Source organism: Desmodus rotundus, chromosome 3 (assembly GCF_022682495.2).
Source record: "Desmodus rotundus isolate HL8 chromosome 3, HLdesRot8A.1, whole genome shotgun sequence".
NCBI classification, from domain to species: domain Eukaryota; kingdom Metazoa; phylum Chordata; class Mammalia; order Chiroptera; family Phyllostomidae; genus Desmodus; species Desmodus rotundus.
In genome coordinates, this window is record NC_071389.1 from 25,793,368 (window position 1) to 25,811,922 (window position 18,555).

The following is an 18,555-nucleotide window of genomic DNA, read 5'->3' on the forward strand; positions in this document are numbered from 1 at the left end:
GAATGGAGTACTTTGAAGGTGACTGAAATTTAAACATGTAATACACAATTTTTAATAAATAAATTCCTGTGTTTTGGGGGGCCACCCCTTGAGATTGTTACAGCCAGGAAATGCTGAATCAGACTCATGCAGTGCTAACTTGGATGGAGATGCTAATTAATCCGCAGAGGAACATTTTTCCCACACATAGCTTCTACCTTCAGGCCTGCCTGGAGGAGCACACTTCACATACAGAGGTGGCATTTGCTTCAGAATATTAAGTAGGAAAATTATAGTTGCTGAGTATAATAGGCAAGAGTCAACCTTTTTCCCACTCAAATTAGCTGGCAAGAAAAGAGAACCCATTTACTCAGGGAGTTACATGTGAACTCGTCATACCTTAGTACTGATAAGAACTTTCCAGAGCAGTGACTCAATGTAGTAATTGGTTCCTCCCACGACAATAGGAATTTTGTCTCGGGCAAATATATCTTCAATGTGAATATTAAGAAAGATATCACAATATTTAAGATCAGAAGAGAATCCTGACTTATTCAGAAAGGAAGCTATAAGAAACTACATTCACTGTCTGTCTGAAGAACAGAGGAAAAAGGGTAGAAATCAAGATGAATTGATAATATTGGTCCTTCACTGTTTCCCATGAGTTCTCAGAATCACTTCTACCAATTCTAGAGGGATTTGCATAAACCAGAGATAGGTAAGTGATTGTAATTACTTCCAATTCTAGAACTTTCTATTCCTAGGCCTTGCTGCTAAAATTCAAATTTTGCTCGGTATTCCAAATCATCTGAATGAGCACAAGCCCAAGGACTCTTCAAAGAATCAAGTATCAGCTGCTCAGGGACCACCAAGGTTTTGTTCATTGCCTGACTTTGCTTTCTAAGGCAAAATACAAGCTAGTTCTCTAAGCTGTGGTTCTTAAGACCCAGTCTTCACCAGTATGTGGTAGCAGCGCACACTGCAGCCACTTGAGACTCCACTAGATCAACAGAAGTATTGGTTCTGAAAACAAATAGATTTCAATTACCAGCTCCAGTTCTTGGGTATGTTATTCAACCTGTCTGAGCTTCAGTTTTCTCACCTGTAAAACCCTCATGAGTTCTTACGAGCATTCAATGTGACAGTGCATATAAATCCCAACCACAATGCCAGAGATATTTTCAATCGAGTAAGCATTCAATTTACAATTTTCTTTAGTCACTCTTGTTTCTGTATCTCTGCTACTTTGAATTCTTCTCTTCAGAAGTCTTTGAACAAATAATTATCTGCTTTAAGAAGGGTTTTGCTTCTGAGGATAATTGATAAAAAGAGACTTCCGACCTTAGAAGACTCATTTACACACTTCTTCCCCTTGCCAGCCAGTCTGTGGCACAGACATAGATGACCTCTCTTCTGTCAGAAGCACGCTAACCTTTAAGAAGTTGGGGTGGAGCAGAAAAATGTTAGCAATCCAGGATCATGGAGAAGAAACATTATGTATTTATTTTCTTAAAAGAGAAACAAAGTCCTGGCCAGGTAGCTCAGCTAGTTAGAGTGCCGTCCACATGCCAACCAAGGACACAGGTTTGATCCCCAGTCAGGGCGCAAACAATGAATGCACAAAAAACTGGAAATACAAACTGATGTTTCTCTTCCTCTCCCCCTTCCTCTCCCTCTAAAATCGATAAATAAAAAAATAAAAGAGAAACAAATTCTTTTATTTCCCTCATTAAGTACAGAAGCATACAATTACACAGTAGTTGTAGTAACATTTCAAATGTATAATTAGGAAAGGGAAAGAGAACAAAAATAATAAAAAGGGAAGGTTAAAGATGGTGGGATACCAGAAGGGGGGAAGAGTGACAAAGAGGGAGGGAAACAGGAAGGACATACTGAGGGTAAAAAGTTTAACTTATTTGCACAAGCAATGAAACAACTGCGATCCTAGGCAAAACCTTTCTCCTCTCTGGGCTTCAGTATCTAGTACCTTCATCTATCTAATGAAGAAGACTGATCATCTTAAGGTAGTTTCGGTTTTGCCATTCTGATTGTAGGTTCTTCCCTAAATTCATTAAATCACCAATCCTGTAAGTGATCATATCAAGTCATCCCCTATCATTTTTGCCCTCTGAAAATTTTAACTAGCTCTCCATTTTCTATAAATTCTTTCTGAACAACCAAATTGTCCTATAGCAACACTTCTTTTGGTGATATATTTTATTTTGTAAAGGGCTTTCATATACATTATCTCATCTAATACAACTTGCCTTGTAAAGCAGGTTGGGCAGGAATTATTATCTACATTTTAAATCTCTGCTCATTTGATAGGAAAAAAATTTTTTTCTCATTATTTTTATTTGCATGGCCCTGATTAACAGCAGCAAGGATTTGTCATGTTTATCAACATTTATATTTCTTCCTTTGTGAATTACTCATTACCTTTAGTTTTTGTATTGATTCATAAGTTCTTTATACATTAAGTGTATTAACAATTTGTCTTTCCTATATTACAAATACTTTTCCCCTGGTTTGCAGTCTGTTTTAAATTTTGTTTATAGTGGACTGTTTTCCATTTTAATTTAAAATATCATATATAGGGGTGGGGTAGAGGGATGGGGAGAAAAGGCATACAACTGTAATTGCATAACAATAAAAAAAAAAAAAAATTAAAAAAAAAAAAATAAAAATAAAAAAAGAAAAAAAAAAAGAAAGCAAAAAAAAAAAAATATCATATATATATGTACATATATATATACACACACACATTATAATGTGTAAATTATGAAGCCCAGTAATAAAACAAATACTCATGAACCCAATGTAAGGAAAGGAATATTATTAATTCCTTTGAAGTTTCTGTAAATACATTCCCCCCTCAACCCCCAACATCCCCTCTCTCTGAGGGAACAATTATCTTTTGTTATTTTGAGTGGTTTTTTTCATCATTCCCTTGCTTTTCTTCACATTATTACTTATGTGTATATACCCCTAAAGAATATATGTATAGAATATATAATCACTATATAACAATATATTACTTAAGTTTTGTTTGCTTTTTAACCTTTATAATGGCATGAACATGTATTTATCCTTCCATAATTCCTCAAATTTTGTTGTTTCTGAGATTCTTCCATATTGATTGATGCATATAACTATAATTTATTCATTTTTACTGTTGAAAAAGGAAACTGATATGAACAAAGCAAATTTTCTACCTTCTTCTGTAAATAGGAGTTTCGGGGTTTCTGTTTCTGCTGCTAAGAGGAATGCCGTTACAGAACGGGATCTGCCGCCTGTCTCTTGATATAGCTGCGGCAAGGTTTCTCTAAGGCAGGTAGATACCTAGGAGTTCCGGTTGATGTACAAATAGTAAATTCTTAATTCTTACATATTCAACTCCAGCTTTTTTCTTAAAAAAAAAATTACTGTTGTCCTGGCTGGTGTGGCTCAGTGGATTGAGTGCTGGCCTGCAAACCAAAAGGTCACTGGTTCAAACCCAATCCCGTCAGGGCACATGCCTGGGTTGCCGGTCAGGTCCCTAGTTGGGGACACACAGGAGGCAACCACACATTGATGTTTTTCTCCCTCCCTTTCCTCTCTCTCTAAAAAGAAAAATAAATAAAATATTTTATTTTTTTTAAATTACTTATGCACATAGATGGTGGTGATGGCTGCACAACAATATGAATTTTTTTTTTAAAGAGGAAGTTTATTTAGAAAGTTACAGAGGTAGCAGAAGTGAGCCAGCTGGGCTGCATAGGTAGGCTCAGGAAACAAGTTACAGAAGCAAAAGAACCCTTGAGCTTCAGAGAGGGAAGGCAAAGGTAATGTGCACCTGGGGGGAAGCAGAGGGTGAAGAGAAAGGCACAGGCACACTCCCAAGAGGGACAACACAGCTACAGTGTGAATGTATTCAATACTACTTAACTTGTACACTTAAAAATGGTTAAGATGGTAAATTTATGCTGTGTACTTTAATATACTAAAAAAGAAAAAAGTTAACTTGAAAAATCCATTAAAAACTTGTAAAATATCTACAAAGCCCATCCCTACTCTAAAACCACACTACTCAATTATTTATTATCCCATTTGTCTTAAAGTTTCATTAAAAATACATATATTAACTCTGAAACCTGAATTTATGTCATATATAATGAGAATCTGATTTTTTTCCCAAAACAATGAACTGGCCCCAGAATAATTAGTTACTGCATTATTTCTTGTTTTTTTAAATATAAAATGCTTCACAAATTTGTGTGCCGTCCTTGCGCAGGGGCCATGCTGGTCTTCTCTGTGTCGTCCCACTTTTAGTATATATGCTGCTGAAGCGAGCACTCTTCATTGTTTTTAAATGCTATTAATAAAGCTAAATATTGGGTCAGCCAAAAAGTCCCTATTTTTTCCATTCAATGGCTCTAGTAGTGCTTAGTTGTCTATAACTTCATTTGAAACAATTTTGTTAGACTGTATTGTGAAAACCTGTCATGTCAGCATGCCTTTAAAAAACCTTATCAAAACTGGTGAATTTCTGTGCAGTCATTTTAATATGTAAGATGCAAGAAAATATGCAGCATTTTTGGTGTATTATGCTTTATTATTTTGAGAAAGGTAGAAACACAAAAAAAGATTTATGGAGAAGGTGCTGTGACTGATCAAACATGTCAAAAGTAGTTTGCTAAAAGTTTCTTGCTACTACTGGCATTTTTGCCAAATTCGTTGCTGTGAGGCTGTCTTACACATTGAAAGGTGTTTAGCAGCACCCCTGGCCTCTACCCACTAGAAGCTAATAGCAGGAGATAGCTGACATACTCACAATATCCAAATCAATAAAGTTATTGGTGAAAATGAAAAATGTGGCTTTCTTTTACGGAAAAAAACCACATGGACTTTTTGGCCAACCAATATATATGTGTATTTGAATTTGTAGCTGAATTTTCTATTCTGTGACATAAGTATAGTATATAATTTCCTTGCTGTTATAATTATGAATTTTCAATGGTTTAATATCTGGCAGTCTGGATTACTAAAGGCAGTCTAGACATTAAAATATAAGGGCAGTCTTCCTTATATTATTCTCTTTTCAAAAATTTCTGGTGTTACTTGTAACTTTTTTCCAATCTCTCCCAACCCCAACAATCCCTTTGAAATTCTAACTGGAACTCCATTATATTTATAAATGAAGGTGGAAAACTGAAACTCAGTGGGGTGAATACCTTACTCAATAAAACTCACGTGGTCAAAAGAAGTGCCTCTAAGACTAGAACACAGATTTTCTGGTTCTTCAGAGAAAATCAATGTTCTCTCTACTAAAACTGTGCTTTTCAAATTTTAATGTGACTATGAATCGCCTGACACTCTTGTTAAATGCAGAACTGATTCATTAGATATGACGTAAGGCCCAAATTCAGCATTTCTAACAAGCTCCCAAGGGATGCTGATGTTGCGGTCTGAGGACAAGACTTTGAGTAGTAGGAACACTTATGTGTTGATCCATAGTGCTGATGGGACACTACCTATTGGTAGGTCTTGTGTGCCCCTGCTTAGACAAAACTCTCACTAGAAAGAAAACTTCCTTCTTGGCTTGGGCTGCCTTGCCATCCATCAAACCCAGCTGCTGTCTTTCCTAAGGATATCAGAGCAGTTGCCTTGTTTCGGAAGTCCACCACTGTGTAATTTGTCACAAGGGGATCCACAAAGCTGATCATGTGGTGCCGGCAAAGTCTCTGCTCTTGGGTGGAAACCTTGTTGGTGATGATGTCTAGGCCTTCATAAACCTAAAGGAAAGAAAATCGGCATGAGAAAGTCATCAGCCTCCATGAAAGCACCTGATGGGTGAAAATGGTCATCTGCTCCTCCCTCCAACCAAGCACTTGACTGACCCAAGGCACCAGAGTAGCTGTGATGTAACCAGAGCATAGCCAGATGCACAAAACCCAAGACAAAGGAAGCAGAAGAATACAGAACATTGGCTTTCTTATCAAACACAGGTTTTACCCACTATCCCAAAGTACGGTGTGCCTACGAAACTTCGTATGATACAGGAACTACTATAAAGGACACACGGACAAAATCAAGGGGGAGGGTGGAGGTGGGGGAGGGAGGGGGTTCAGCTGGGGTGGAGGGATGGGGAGAAAAGGCACACGACTGTAATTGAATAACAATAAAAATTAAAATTAAAAAAAAAACTTCGTATGATAAAATGGGGTAAAGTGATTAAGCGATTATCATTAATTTATATAAGAAAAATTTTGATCTTTCCCAGACCCCAAATTTAATGCATTAAAATGTCTTTATTTTGTTCACCATGACTGAAACACTTAATTACATCTAGTTTTACACTAAGCATAACACCCTTAACAATCTCTACTAGGCTTTGCCGATGATACCTCAGGATACATCTTGCTAATGGATGCACAAAACACACTGAGATAAATCACAGATGCTCACAGACAGTTCAAAGCTATGATGGCTTGACACTGAGATGATGGGTGTAGTTCCCAGGGAAAGAGCCAAACAACTTGCTGCAAACCAAATGCTGAACATTATTTTTGCCTTTTTTAGTAAAAGCAAAAATTGCATACTTCTTTCAGTCCGCAAAAATGGTACAGGTTTCCTCACTATCGAAGAAGAGCGTTTATTTTTATGAAACCTTTCATAAAACGAAATGGTGTAAGGCAAAGGAGCAATTACAAATAATTTAAAATCCTCTTCAGATCTCTTTTGGTTAGCAAAAACAGGTACTAATGTAGGTCTTACATAAAAGTGAAGTGGTTTTCATGCAAACTTTTGAAAAGCAGGGATACCTGTCCTGGCTATTAGCTCAGACTTAAAAGATTAAAAGGGTGTGTAAATCAGTGCCCAAATTAAAACTAATTCTGCAGGATTAACCAGAGGTTCCATGGCCTCAACTTTAAGCATTTAAAAATAGACAGGGTGTTTTATTTATTCTCCTTATCACAAGTCTCCAGAAAGGTAACATTTTGCATTGCTCATAGTTCTACTTCAAATGCTTAGTATCATGGGATTTAAGTGGCTCTGAAAGATTTTTAGAATGTGTATTAGATTGACTGACTTTGTAAGTGCCCTATCTACAAAAATGTGTATAAAACACAAAGTCAACCATACTTTAATAATGAATAAATAAAACACACATACACACTTTGAAGTCAGACCCCTAATACTGCTGTTCTCTGGTGGAAGCACGGCGACGTATCCAAATTACTGCTTCAGGGGGTCAGGCTGTACAGTCTAAATACTCAAAGGCAACATCCTCTCTGTAAACTCTTAATCTGCCAATTCAACTAAAAAGTTCAAGTGTACTTTTTCTAAATTCAAGGTCTCAGATGGAGAACAGATCTGAAAATACTAGTTTGAAAAGTAAGGATGAGTGCTCTGAGATTAAATGTTCTCTCTGTAATCACTGATCTACAAGGAGCATTGAGTAAACAAATAGTAAGTTCCATAGAGGCCACAAAGATGTTAAAAGCATTTTTAATTTCACATTTCCCTTTACTTACATGGGTGCCAAATAAGTACAGTACAGTATAATGGTTAGGAGGAAGGAAGCTGGCGCCAAGCTCCCTCAGATCAATTCCTAGCTCTACCACTTACTAGTTATTTGTACTTGGAGTAGTCACAGTTACTAACCTCTCTGCAACTCAATCCCTCATCAGTAAAATAAGGCTGATAATATCCATCTCACAGGGTTGTTGTATGGATTAAATAAGTTAATACATGTAAAGCTTAGTTTTTGCTTGGCACACCGTAAATGCTACGTTAAGAGTCATTATATAATTTCTTACATGACAACCAATACCTCTATTACTACTATCACAACAACATAGGGAGAAAGAGAAGTAATTTTAGTATCACTATTTATCACTCTGAAGCCTCTGTGCTCTTAGCTACGGAGGTTATTTACCCAACAAGGACATACCTATCTTCAAGTAAAACAGTACACAGAAAAAAAATACAGATCAAAGGGAAAGAACTAGCTCTGCCTTTAACTCATTTAATCTGTGCCTGACGACAGACCTGCATTCTTACACTTGAATATTGATGGAATCTTAAATCATAGTGTTCTTTTCTGTGTATCTTGAACAAGACTTCCTTCTGATGTTATCAAGTGCCATAAGGTATACTGTATATTGGGGTCTTCTGTGCAAATTAAAACAACCAAAGGGGGAAAGAAATAACTGTGTGTTCCTCTCCCTCTTTTCCTACAGCCTTTAGTTGGCTCTGTTGTAGCTTAGAGTTCCAAAAGATCCAATGTTAAAAAATTTACAGAGCAACAATTCAATTTTGCCTGATTTTTAAAATTAATTTATTTGATTTTTTTTAAGAGGGAGAGTTATTTATTTTTATTTTTTTAAGATTTTATTTATTCATTTTTAGAGAGGGGAAGGGAAGGAGAGAGGGAGAGAAACGTCAATGTCTGGTTGCCTCTTGTGCACCCCCTACTGGGGACCTGGCCCACAACCCAGGCATGTGCCCTGACTGGGAATCAAACTGGCAACCCTTTGGTTCGCAGGCCCGTGCTCAATCCACTGAGCTTCCCCAGCCAGGGCCCTGAATTTTTCAATTCTTTTGAATATATATTCAGAGGCGGAATTGCTGGATTATACAGTAATTTTCAAAGTTATTGAGAGGGCTGTTTCTGGAACTGAGTTGTGGTTACAAAGGTGTTATCACTTTTTGATAGTTTATTGAACTATATAGTTATGAATTATGCATATATGGTACACATTATTTAGCAATTAAGATCAATGCCCAGCCAAAAAGCGAAAACAGAGCCAACATTTTAATTTTACACATTTGCACTAAGGATAAATATCTAAACAAACAAAAAAATCTATTTTGTAAATGTTTCTTTCGGTCTATAAAGATAGTTATATTGCAATGCCACAATCAGGCTTATAATTTTATTACTACCTAGAAAACATTCTTCCAACAAAACAGGTTAGATTTGTAGCTGATTCTTACATTTTGCCTATTTTCCAGCTTCAATCATATTTTCAGTGTGACTCTACCTATGGAACAGTCAGCCCTGGGTACCAGGTAGAGCTAAAAGGATCTGTTTTACCTTTCAAAAGGTGGCAGGTCACTGTTCCATTTCCCATTTTCCCTGAGAACAACTGAGATCCATGTACATAAGAACTACTCGATAAAATTATTCTCTCTGCATAAATCAGATCTTAACAATACTAAGGGAACTCTGAACTCTTTGTGAGGCCTCGTAAATGAAAAATTACAGGTTTAACCTACTTAGCCAATTATCAACATAACTGATTTATTTCAGCAATCATTTACTGAAAGTCACCATGTGCCAGGTACCTGGCAAGATGGTAGGCATGCAAAAAAGAAAGGGTTCTTGGCCCTGGCTGGTATGACTCAGTAGACTCAATGGATTGAAAGGTTGCTGGTTCAATTCCCAGTCAGGACACATGCCTGGATTGCGGGCCAGATCCCCAGTTGAAGGCCTGTGAGAGGCAACTGATTGATGTTTCCCTCTCACATTGATGTTCCTCTCCCTCTCTTTCTTCTTCCCTTACCCTCTCTCTAAAAATAAAAAGAAAGGGTTCCTGTCCTCAAGGAGTCCAAGCTAGTAAGACATACAGATACAAATAACTGTACTATAAAGAGATAAGTGATATAAAAGTTTATAAGAGAGATACTAAAGTTTGACTGTACAATCTTTTCTTTTCGAAATATCATAATCCCTAAACATTTAATGGTTTATGTCAGGGGTGTCAAACTCATTTTCACTGGGGGCCACATGAGCCTTGCAGATGCCTTCAAAGGGCCGAATGTAATTTTAGGACTGTATGAATGTAACTACTCCTTAACAGTTAAGCAAGAGAGCTCAGCGCTGCCACCGGATAGAAACAAGGTGCTGGGCCAGGTTAACCAAGGCGGAGGGCCGGATTCGGCCTGCGGGCCTTGTGTTTGCCACCTGTGGTCTAGGTATCTAACTTGGTACTACTGGGATATATACCTCTTCATCTCACCTCTAGTGAGGATTTATTTTCAGACTGAAAAAGTTTTGGGAAGAGGCCACAAAGCTGAAATAACCTGACCTCTCTAAACCAATAGAGCTGAACTGCCCAGAGGAGCTAATGAAGGTGAGGGAAATCTACAACAGAGACCGAGAGGAAAACCAGCAGAATCTAGAGTTGTGGTTGTAAACAGGAAGTAAATCTGTCTGTCCTTCAGGGGGCATTTGCAACATCTAGAAACACTTCTGGCTGTCACAACTGCAGGTGTGGGTGGCTGCTGTCATCTAGTAGGTAGAGGACAGGGATGCTGCTCAGCATTCTACAATGCACAGGACAACTCCTCATCCCCAAAGAATTACCCCCGAATGTTAACAGCCCAAAAGCTGAGAAGCCCTGATCCAAAGAAACTTCACCCTGGAGAAACTCACCAAAATCATTACAGCCAAAGATTCATCCCACTTATGCTGCAGGGGGGCCCTAATGAGTTAATTAACAGTGTCCTGGGCACTGGGCAGATCACCGAGCGCCGTTTGACTCTAATGCCGCGGCACAGCCTTCTACAAACAAGAATAAAAGCTGCCACCCTAGTTTGGTTCCTTACCTCCATGTTATCTTCCCCCTTTCGACTTCTTTTCCTTCCCAATCCAAATTAGATCCTGAAGTCATTCAATCACTTTCTTGCCTCTATGGATTACAACTGCCCTGAAACCACTGTCTTGGATTATGGATCAATACGACTATCTACCTTCTCTGCTAGGTGCCCTCTCCCATCCCCCAGCTCCATGGATGTCTAACTCTTTGAGAGCACTAATGAACCTGACTGCCAAATATAGCACTTTTCTACTAAACTCCCAAAATATGTAATGGAAAAAACACAACCTGATACTATTGAGCTCTTTCTCCTTCACAAATCATCTTCCTTTCAGGCTTTGATGGTGCCAATCTCTCTAGCTTTTCCTCCTATCTCACTGGCTCTTCCTCAGTTTCCTTTACTGAGGCCAGTCACTGATTTATTAGCAATGTCTATCATGGGAACAATACTGAGAAATGGCAGTTTTTAAGGCATCTACCTGCCATTTCTGTACTATAAACTTTCTCTGGGTAGCACTCATGGCTTCTATACAACCATTTCTGTGCTAATATTCGGCAACCTAGTTCTCTTTCATGATGCCAGATCTGAATACTTAACTGTCTAGTGAACATTCTCATCATCAATGAGGCATATATTGCAATATACCAAAGTGGTTAACAGTAGTGACACTGGAGCCAGGTTTCCTGGATTTAAGTCCTGGCTCTACCTTTTACTAGCTATGAAAACTTGGGCAAGTTATTTAACCTCTGTGCCTCAGATTTCTTACTTATAAAGTGAAAATAATCTTAAATCAGACCTCGAAAGGCAATTGTGAAAATTAAGTAATACATGCAAAGCATATGGAATAGGACCTGCCCTGTAAGAAACAGTCAATAGCCCTGGCTGATGTAGCTCAGTGGATTGAGCACAAGGCAGACAAACCCAAGGGTCATAGTTCTATTCCCAGTCAGGGCACGTGCCTGGGTTGCAGGCCAGGTCCCCAGCAGGGGGCGCACAAGAGGCAACCACACACTAATGTTTCTCTCCCTCTCTCCGTCCCTTCCCCTCTAAAAATAAATAAATAAAATCTAGAAAGTCAATAAATGATAGCTAGCTATCATCATCATCATCACCACTCCAGGTACCTGAAACCTGGTATGTCCAAAACTGAATTTCTTATTTTCCCAGCCATACTTGATTGAATGAACCACCCAGATAATCAAAGCACATACCTTGAAGTGATCCTAGAATCTGTCTCCCTGCCCTCATTTCCAATGTCTCAATTTCTATCCATACCACTTCCTAAAATTCTATCAAAGCTCATCACCATTACCACATATCCCACTGCTATTACATCACCTGAAGGCTTCATGATTTCTCAACTCAACTATTCCATCAGCTTCCTCACTGATCTTCTTACCTTTAGCTTAGAGTATAACCCCCTCAATTTATGTCCACACTGCAGCCAGTGATCTTTCTAAAGTGAAAACGTGACCTCATCCAGCCCCACACTGTTTAGCATTACATCCCAACAAAAGCCTGCCTTGGGATGACTCCCTAAATCCTCCCCGTCCGTGCTTGTCCTCTGCATTCCCACAGTACCCTGCATTTATCTCTACCATAGAACTTACTGTATTTACTTAACTTTAAAATACTTCTCTCCCCCGCCACCACCAGACTACAAGCTCTGAAGGAAGAAATTGTGTATTTTATCTCTAGTCGCAGCACCTAGCACAGTGCCTATATATAGAATATACTTGATGGATACTGGGTGTCTGAGGTAGATTGCTAGATCCTAGGCTAAAAGTTTCATACCCTATGAAGTTCGGTTGCCCTAATTCTATCAATGAGGAAACAGAAATGTAGACACATAGGGTAGGTAACACAGTCACACAGCTGGTTAGTGGGAGAAGCAAACTTTGAATCCTTGTCTTCTTTACAGTCAGCGCTCTTTTTCCACTACGCTGCTAATCTCTGTTCTGTACAAATCAGCTTCATGACTTTGGGAAATCAACTTGCTCCACTGAAACCTCGGTGTCCTCACATCTAACATTCCTTCCTATTCTAACAGTCTGAGCTGCTTCAGAATAAAGGTTTTGGCAAAGGAGGGTGAAAGAAAAAATTATTTGTTTAAAGAACGTTGGCACTCACCAGAAAGTTGATTTTCCTTTTTGATTAAAGGAATTTGAATTTGATTATTCAACTGAAGAGAGAGTGAAGCGTAAGGAAAAGGTCAGTCTCTTGGTTAACTTTTCTTTCTTAATAAAAAGGATGACTTTTTTTTTTTAATTTACACTTTACTAGGTTAGAAAGAATGAATTAGCTGCAACAACATCATGGCAGTCAACTACGCCTTTTAGCTGTGTTTGGCAGAAAAGCAACTGCAGACATACGGAATAAATGAGACTGATTAAGATGCTCAGTAAGTGGGAGAACCTGTGTCTGACTTGTTCGGTCAGTATGGTGAGAGGAGAGGTTTGAGACTTATAGTGCAGATCATGACTTTTACTCTTCCTGTGTCTCCCTCTCTTTAAGGGAAAAGGGACTACAATCCTAATATAAGGCCATGCTTCTCAAACTGTTATGTAAAATATGTATGCACTCTTCCCTCTTCCCAAGTTATCAATCTTACTAAGTGGTAAATAAAATAATTGCCCTGGCCATTGAGCCCCGGCCTCTGAACTGAAAGGTTGAAGGTTTGATTCCCAGTCAGGGCACATGCCTGGGTTGCGGGCCAGGTCCGGGGTTGGGGGTGTGCGAGAGGCAACTGATCAACGTTTTTTGCACACTTTGATGTTTCTCTCCCTCTGTTTCTCCTTCCCTTCCTCCTCTATCTAGAAAATATATAAATAAAATCTTTTTTTTTAATTTTTTAAATAAAGATTAACTAGCCCTGGCTGGTATGGCTCAATTGGTTGGAGTGTCGTCCCATAAACCAAATGATGGTGGGTTCAATTCCCAATCAGGGCACATACCCAGGTTGTGGGTTCAATCCCTGGTCAGGGCATGTACAAGAAAGCAACCAATTGATATTTCTCTCTCACATTGATGTTTCTCTCTCTTTCTCTCCCTTTCTCTCTCAAGGCAATATAAAACATGTCCTGGGTAAGTATAAAAAATAAAATAAAAAATAAATAAAGATTAACTATAAATTAGGAGAGAATACTGGCCCCTGAAGAGTTAAGCAAATCATCTAATACTAATCGATAGCTACTTACTGAATACTATAAGCCTAGGCATCACTATTTTTTAGTGCTCTGCAGGTGATTCCAATGTGCAGCTGGCGTTGAGAACCGCTGTTACAAGTATTGTGTTATGCAGTAAGATGTAAACTAACCCTCCTTGCCCAACAAAAAAGAGTAAGGAAACTACTGACCTGATAGCTAACCAAAGGACCTACCTAAGCGTGGACAACACAGAATCCCGTATTTCATCTGCAATTACCTACACGTACGTGAAAGGAACTTCCCAAGAAGAGCCACAGGAATGCACGGTGAAGAAAAAGAGGCCCTGGGAGTATCTTCATTTACACTAGGGAATCAACATTACTTTTTGTTTACATCTGTAAGTACCAACAGTTAAATGAATTATAAACTTCAGACAAGAACTCTTTCTAAAAGAATGTTAAAACTAACTTGTACTCCTGAAAAGTGTACAAGAATATACTGATTTAAAAATTTTATGTGGCAAAAACCCCCACAAAACCCTAAAAGACAAATGATCAAAAAACATACTTCCAATACATAAGACTGTACAAAGGGTTAAAAATTGCAATATACAAAAAGCTCTTACAAATCAATAAACACAAGAATGAAAACCATTATATACAAGTGGACACAACAGGTCTGAACAGGAATTTCAAAAGAGAAAAACAAAAGATTAATGTACCCTTAAAAGGCAATTAACCTAAGAAAGGAAATACATTTCTTGTTTACCAGACTGACAACAATGAAAAAGACAGGTAATACACAAACTGCAAGGGTGAAGGGAAGCAGACATACCACTGGTACAAAACGTCCTGAAAGCAGTCTGGCAATATGTTATCAAAATGTAATGTGTGCAGCTCAACAACAAAGATGACCAAAGCAATTTAAAAATGAGCGAAGGACTTAAATGGCTATTTCTCCAAAGAAAATATACAAACAGCCAACAAACACATGTAAAGATGCCCGACATCATTAGTCATTAGAGAAATGTAAATTAAAACCACAGTGAGCCCTGACTCTTGTGGCTCAGCTGGCTGGGCTTTATTCTGCAAGCAGAAAGGGTGCGAGTTCAATTCCCAGTCAGGGCAGCATGAGCCTAGGTTGCAGGTTTGGTTCCGGTCAGCAACCAATCTTTCTCTCTGGTATTGATACTTCTCTCCCTCCCTTCCCTTCTCTCTAAAATCAATAGGCATGTCCTCAGGGGAGGATTAAAAACAAACACAATGAGACTGGAGCATTGTCCTGTAACCGAAAGGTTGTGGGTTCGATTCCTGGTGGGGGCACATGCAGGATGCAATCAATAGGTGTTTCTCATATCCATGTTTCTTTCTCTGCCCCCCTCTCTCTAAAAAAATATCAATCAATCAATAAAGATTGCCTCCACAAAGAAAAAAAAGCAAACAGTAAGTAATAACAAAGGACAAAAAAAATTAAAAAAAGAAAAGAGCCCTGGCTGGTCTGACTCAGTAAAGGGTGGCTGATCCGATTCCCAATCAGGGCATGTGTCTGGGTTGATGGGTTGCGAGCCAGGTCCCCAGTTGGGGGCACGCAAGAGGCAACCAATCAATGTTCCTCTCCCTCTCTTTCTCCCTCCCTTCTCCTCTCTCTGAAAATAAATAAATAAAGCCTAAAAAAAGAAAAGATTTCCTCCAGACAGCCCCCACTTCTTCTGGAGAAACACCTATTGACTGCTTCCTTCTGGTGTGAAAGGTTTTGATGACTTTTATCATATCCTAGCAAGCCTCTGAGATCCACTCTCCATCCCATCTCTCCTTTCATATCCTTCCCCACGCATCCCAGATCTCCCTTGAGCACTGAGACAATAGTCCTTTAGTAAAAAACACTGCTCCTAAATTACGTCCCAAAGCAGACAAAAAGAACGCAGAACCCCGCATATATTGTCACACAGCCTGCTTACTAGTCAGACTGCCAAAAAATCATTTGCTTCTCCTCTTGTAGGTTTAGACAAACACAAACCCAAAAGGAACGGTGCTCCCATGTAAGACTACTGCTTCTCCACACGACTTCAAGAGCTGAGGCATTAGAGATACTTCCTCGCTATAAACCCAAACAGAACACTTTGTTTATTTTCTCTTGGCATATAGTTAGTGGCCTGTATTTCCTGGCAGTCATTGTACATCTTTTGGCAAGCGCCTTCAAGCTTCTCAGTACAAATGTTTCATCCACTGCTGAAGGCAATGCATTGTACCTTGAATTTACATGCCAAGAGAAAGACTCAGACTGAAAAGAAGACCTTCAGTATCACCTTCCCACAGTATATGAGACACTACACTAGTCAGAAGGCCCAGATCCAATTCCCAGGTGTGCAAGTGTCTTTTGCAGCATGATCTCCAGTCTGCTCTTTAATCTTTCTGTACCTCAGTCTTTCCATCCTGGAAAACAGAATTGTATTACCTGCCCCTCCCTGAATTTAGACTCTTACTGCTGACTGAGAATATTTATGTTTCTATAATTTGTGAAACTGGGGTGTGAAAAACTCATAAAATTAAGCACAAATGTTGTTTCTCACTTTGTCAGACCTGCCAGGCAGAATCCACAGTAGAACCTAGCAAGAGTCCCTAAGCAAGTAGTTCTGACTTTCCACTCAACAAATAACACAAGAATGGGAAGGCCCTGGTTGCTCTGGCTCAGTGGACTGAGTGCCAGCCTGCGAACCAAAGGGTCGCCAGTTCGATTCCCAGTCAGGGCACATGCCTGGGTTGCAGGCCAGGTCCTCAGTAGGGGACATGTGAGAGACCACCACAATTGCTGTTTCTCTCCCTTTCTCCTTCCCTTCCCCTCTCTCTAAAAATAAATAAATAAACCTTAAAAAAAAAAAGGAAGCAAGAGGCAGGACCTTCAGATGCTACATGGCTAGCTACAGAGGCAATTCATTATGTATCAGGCTCCATGACAGTATTATCACTCTAGACATATTACCTTTAAAACTCCACTGTAGTCTTACCTCAAAGAAGCTACCTCAATAACTTAAAGCACTTACTTATTCAATGTTTACCAAAAACAAGCACTCTCCCTGGATGGGAACGGCCCTGGTAGGGGTTGCCTCGGGATGACCCTATAGTTAAGGTAAGACAAAGAGGTGACACACCAAGTATGAGGTACAAGATAATTTAAGATTTATGGCAGTATTTTACAATCCTGTCTGAGTTACCAGCACACTTCTGAAATACAAAAGTCTGGACAGCATTCCCAAAGGGATTATTAAAATGCAAATACTGGATTTTAAAAAGATCAACTTGAAAACTTGAAAGAACCTTCTATCACACTTTCCATTTGGCCACCCTTTGGTCTGTGCAGCTCTTACAACAAATAAGTTTTGTTGCCTCCTGCCTCACTTAAAGGAGATGGCTTCGTGTGGACAGAGCATTGGGCGTGGGAAGCAGAGACCTATGCTCAATTCCAGGTCAGCTGCCTACTTTAAGACCTTGAGCCTCTTTTCTTATCTGTGAAATAAAAACATCTACTTTATGAAGTTACTGTGAGGATAAACAGTGCTATACAAATTTCAGTTATTACTATTATTATTATTCTGCCTTAGATTTATTCAAAATTGACAACGTTCTTTCAAGGAGCTGGTGATTCAATATTAAGAATGTCATTTTCCCGGCTGGGTACTTCAGTTGGTTAGAGCGTCCTCCCCTACATGCGTGCCAAAGTTGCAGGTACAATCCCAGGTCAGGGCACATTAAGAATCAACCAGTAAGTGGAACAACAAAGTGATGTTTCTCTCTCTCCAAAAATCAGTAAATAAAAAATTATTTAAAAAACGTCATTTTGTTCACTTGCTTACCAAAAATTTTCTGAGTAAACCTCAAGTCACTGAAAAGCATCATCTCCTTCCATTGGCCAAAAAACAAGCAAAGCAGCACAACCCTTCCAGGGGCATGATAAGCAAAGACAGAAATGAAGAAGTGGACATATTCAGAGTGAATGAGGCAGAGATACTTTATTTCTATTTGGACCGAAAAGTAAAATCAAAGGTCAAAGTTTTCCAATGGGGACCAAGACATAATCAAAATTAAATACAACCTATAGCTGATTCAGAAAGCTCAATAATCATCAAAGTAATGCGAGTATTATGCATATATTAATTAATCCTCATGGCATTCCAAAGAAGAAAAATTTAGTTCTTGTATTCTAATTACTTTTAATCACAGGAAACAACTTGAATGGACCAAGATGTACCATTTTTATAAAGCAGGTCCACAAATATTCTCTTCTTATCTATCCAAACTTCACCTACCTTCCGAGTTCCTTTTCAGAAAGCTTTCCATAACTGTGCCACCCTTCACTGATTTCTCCCTTCTCAGGAATTCTATGGTTTATCATAAAATTTAACACTTATAGGCTCTCTTCCCCCGACCCTGTCCACCTTGCAAAGCATAATTATCTCAGTTTAAACACTTAATAACTGTTTTGTGTTTAGCTGCACTACAATTTCTTTGGGACAGGGAGTATGGTTTTATCTCTCCAAGAGGGGCTTTCAGAAAATAGCACCTACCATCTTATGTATGTATGTATGTATGTATTTTTAATTGAATCCAGAGAGAAGGGGAGTGAGAAAGAGAGGGAGAGAAACACCGATGTGAGTGAGAAACATCAATTGGTTGCCTCTTGCATGCGCCCTGCCTGGGGACGGAACGTGCAACCCAGACATGTGCCCTGACCGGGAATCAAACCTGTGACCTGTCAGTTTGTGGGACACACCCAATCACCTGAGCCACAGCAGCCAGGGCAGCACCTACCATATTTTTACCACTTACTATGTGCCATATATTGTATT

General features: G+C 39.0%; 1 protein-coding gene and 1 non-coding gene across 3 annotated transcripts in view; both read right to left on the bottom strand.

The window, feature by feature from the left end:
* The window catches only part of TRIT1 (tRNA isopentenyltransferase 1), a 31,843-nt gene that overhangs the window by 11,810 nt on the left and 1,478 nt on the right, over nt 1-18,555 (bottom strand). For both annotated transcript variants that reach the window (XM_053920366.1, XM_053920365.1), the window contains exons 2-3: nt 5,611-5,753; nt 379-475 (exon numbers count right to left, since the gene is read on the bottom strand). In XM_053920366.1, coding sequence (XP_053776341.1) covers nt 379-475; nt 5,611-5,753 — 240 coding nt within the window. The remainder of the gene's footprint in view (nt 1-378; nt 476-5,610; nt 5,754-18,555) is intronic.
* Nucleotides 4,208-4,314, bottom strand: LOC112299688 (U6 spliceosomal RNA). The gene has a single exon (XR_002974281.2). It is a non-coding gene; the product is annotated as a U6 spliceosomal RNA (small nuclear RNA).